The sequence below is a fragment of the Electrophorus electricus genome, chromosome 7, assembly GCF_041902795.1.
Source record: "Electrophorus electricus isolate QZ-2024a chromosome 7, ASM4190279v1, whole genome shotgun sequence".
Lineage (NCBI taxonomy): Eukaryota > Metazoa > Chordata > Actinopteri > Gymnotiformes > Gymnotidae > Electrophorus > Electrophorus electricus.
In genome coordinates this window covers 3,967,501-3,970,000 of record NC_137503.1, presented here as the reverse complement: position 1 = coordinate 3,970,000, position 2,500 = coordinate 3,967,501, and the positions used below count along the sequence as shown (strand labels likewise).

The window sequence follows — 2,500 nt, the reverse complement described above, 5'->3', positions numbered from 1 at the left end:
CACATTCCAAAAGTCTAAGCACACATACTTCCTCACTCTCTCTATAAGAGGTGTAGATCCAGGCAAATACAGGTTGTGCCTTTCCAGATGAGTGAATTTGTTTATTTTAAAACCAAAGGTAGTTGTTTGATCTTTTAGCTTGTTAGAGCTAAACTCAAATGCTAAAAAGGCACAATACCACAGAATAGTTTTGAAAAGCCGTGAACCCCAGTAAGCACTTATATTAAAATTGCATATTTGTTGTGTATAATGCAATATATTTTCTCTTGTAGGTCCAATATTTCTTCAAGATTTTAGAAGGATGAATTATACAAGGCATGGTGATTGCTGTTTGAATAAATTAAAAACAAAAAAGACAACAGCCTTGGTGGTTGTACATTTATTTGTTTAGGTCTTTTACCCGAATTAAATAAAATGACAAGAGCAGATGTAACTCCTGACAAGTGTGGTGTTCAGCATTGACTTAAGCACTTTTTAGATAGACAAAATATCCTATTACATGGGGTACTGCATTGTATCTGACAAGTTTCTAACCTTTGACCAGCGACTTTGGTATTTGATTCATACAATACACATCTTTCCTGCAGAAAAAATTGTACAACTGCATAAATATAAAATTCTTCCACCATGTAAATGGCTAAAACATTCATTAGAAAGTTACACCACATTGTGATGTCTCCAGCAAAAAAAAAAAAAAAAAAAAAAAAAAAAAAAAAAAAAAAAAATTTAAATTAAAGCACTGAGTTGCCACGGTGACCGCAGGGAGGAACAGTCCTCCGTACTAGTGTGGAGAAATAGTCCTCCAGTCTAGATACATACAGTTCTACACTTAAAAGGAAAAGCCTCATACATAAACATTAACCCCAAACTCCCACACTGCAAGATGATCAAATAAAGAGAAAAGGTGATGTAAAAGGGGGGGGGGGGGGGAGAGAAGAGAGAGAGAAAGGATTCCACGGAGTGCAGTCATTTCCTCACATATGGACCTGGGAATATCAGAGCGTACCATGCCAGGATTTTTTTTTTTTTTTTTTTTAAATACAAATGCAAACACATACACAAACTCATTCTCTTTTCTTAAACACACGCACACAGACAGCCAGCCAACCATACACCTTGGACCACAAAGCATACTTGCATGAGACAAATTCTAACATGGCTTGGAAAGGACCATTGTATGCGACTACTGCACTGCACACTCCAAAGAGAGAGCAAGAAAGAGACCACGCTAGGCAGAAATACTCAGGGACAGAAACACTGCTCGCTACATCAGTAGTGGAATTATAATTTACAGTAATGAATGAACATGTCCCATGGCTCAAGGAATATTCTCATTTACAGTAGAATAAATACTTTGCTATTGCTACTCTTCCTGTAATTTACATTCTAATCCTAGACATATGCAGAGAAAGCTAGTGTAAAGCGTAGAGATTAAGTGTAGGTCCTGTATGTTATGAAAGTTTGTTCAAGACTAGTTGTGTTTTATCAAACTCTTGTATTTCTCTTTTGTATTCTCTAAATTATGTTTTAAAATGGGCAGAGTAAAAGTGCTATTTTCATAGCTGAGGTCATGAGGTCTTGACCGTGAGTTTGAGGTCAAAGCGTCCCTGATAACGGTCCTTCTCGCTGTAATCAATGTTCTCTCCATATACTTTGCACTCGATACGCAGCTCCTCATTACTGGTAACGTTGAAGAACTGGATGCCCACCAGAGGCTGGAGGTATTGAGGGTGTAGCAGCTTGCCATAGTAAGGGTAGTACTGGAGTGGGAAACCATAGCCCAAGCCAAAGTACTTGATCTCTTTGATTCTATTAACATCATCTTCTCTCTGTGCAGAGAAAAAATAAATAAATAAATAAATAAAAAATATTGGTACTAAAATACAGAATTTTGTTACTGGTAAACATTTAATAAGAATAGTGAGCATAACATTTATTTATTATTTGGGTGGCAGACCACTCGCAACCCAGCAATGACACGGTCATATGTAATGTCCAGCATCTTTGGTGTGCATGGTGCACTCATACTAGCACCCGATCCCATGCTATTGTTACTGTGAAGGATCTGCCAGTCACAATTTTTTTTAAAAAAAATTTATATATACACTCCATCTCCTCATCTTGCAAGACTAAAATCACACTTGCAAGCACCTTTATATTTCCTTCCACACACACACACACACACACACACACACACACACACACACACACACACACACACACACACACACACACACACACACACACACACACACACACACACACACACACACACACACACACACACACACACACACACACACACACACACACACACACACACACACACACACACACACACACACACTCCAAAGAAGTAGTCCACATTAACTTCAATCAATGGTTAGGAAAAACTTTGGAAATGTTTTTTTTTTTCCTTTCCAGTTTAAAACTGCTGGATGGCTCAAAGCACTTAAGTGCTTAAGTGTAGTCTGTTACTGAATACAATTATCAATCATAG

General features: G+C 37.6%; 2 protein-coding genes across 3 annotated transcripts in view; one reads left to right on the top strand and one right to left on the bottom strand.

The window, feature by feature from the left end:
* Positions 1–1,045, top strand: part of nme7 (NME/NM23 family member 7) — a 37,621-nt gene extending 36,576 nt beyond the window's left edge. For both annotated transcript variants that reach the window (XM_081717810.1, XM_035524114.2), the window contains one exon: positions 273–1,045. In XM_081717810.1, the coding sequence (XP_081573936.1) occupies positions 273–305 (33 nt within the window). In that variant the 3' untranslated portion in view covers positions 306–1,045. The remainder of the gene's footprint in view (positions 1–272) is intronic.
* Positions 365–2,500, bottom strand: part of atp1b1a (ATPase Na+/K+ transporting subunit beta 1a) — a 10,309-nt gene continuing 8,173 nt past the window's right edge. Inside the window, exon 6 of the mRNA XM_027000655.3 lies at positions 365–1,829. Within this exon, the coding sequence (XP_026856456.2) occupies positions 1,569–1,829 (261 nt within the window). The 3' untranslated portion in view covers positions 365–1,568. The remainder of the gene's footprint in view (positions 1,830–2,500) is intronic.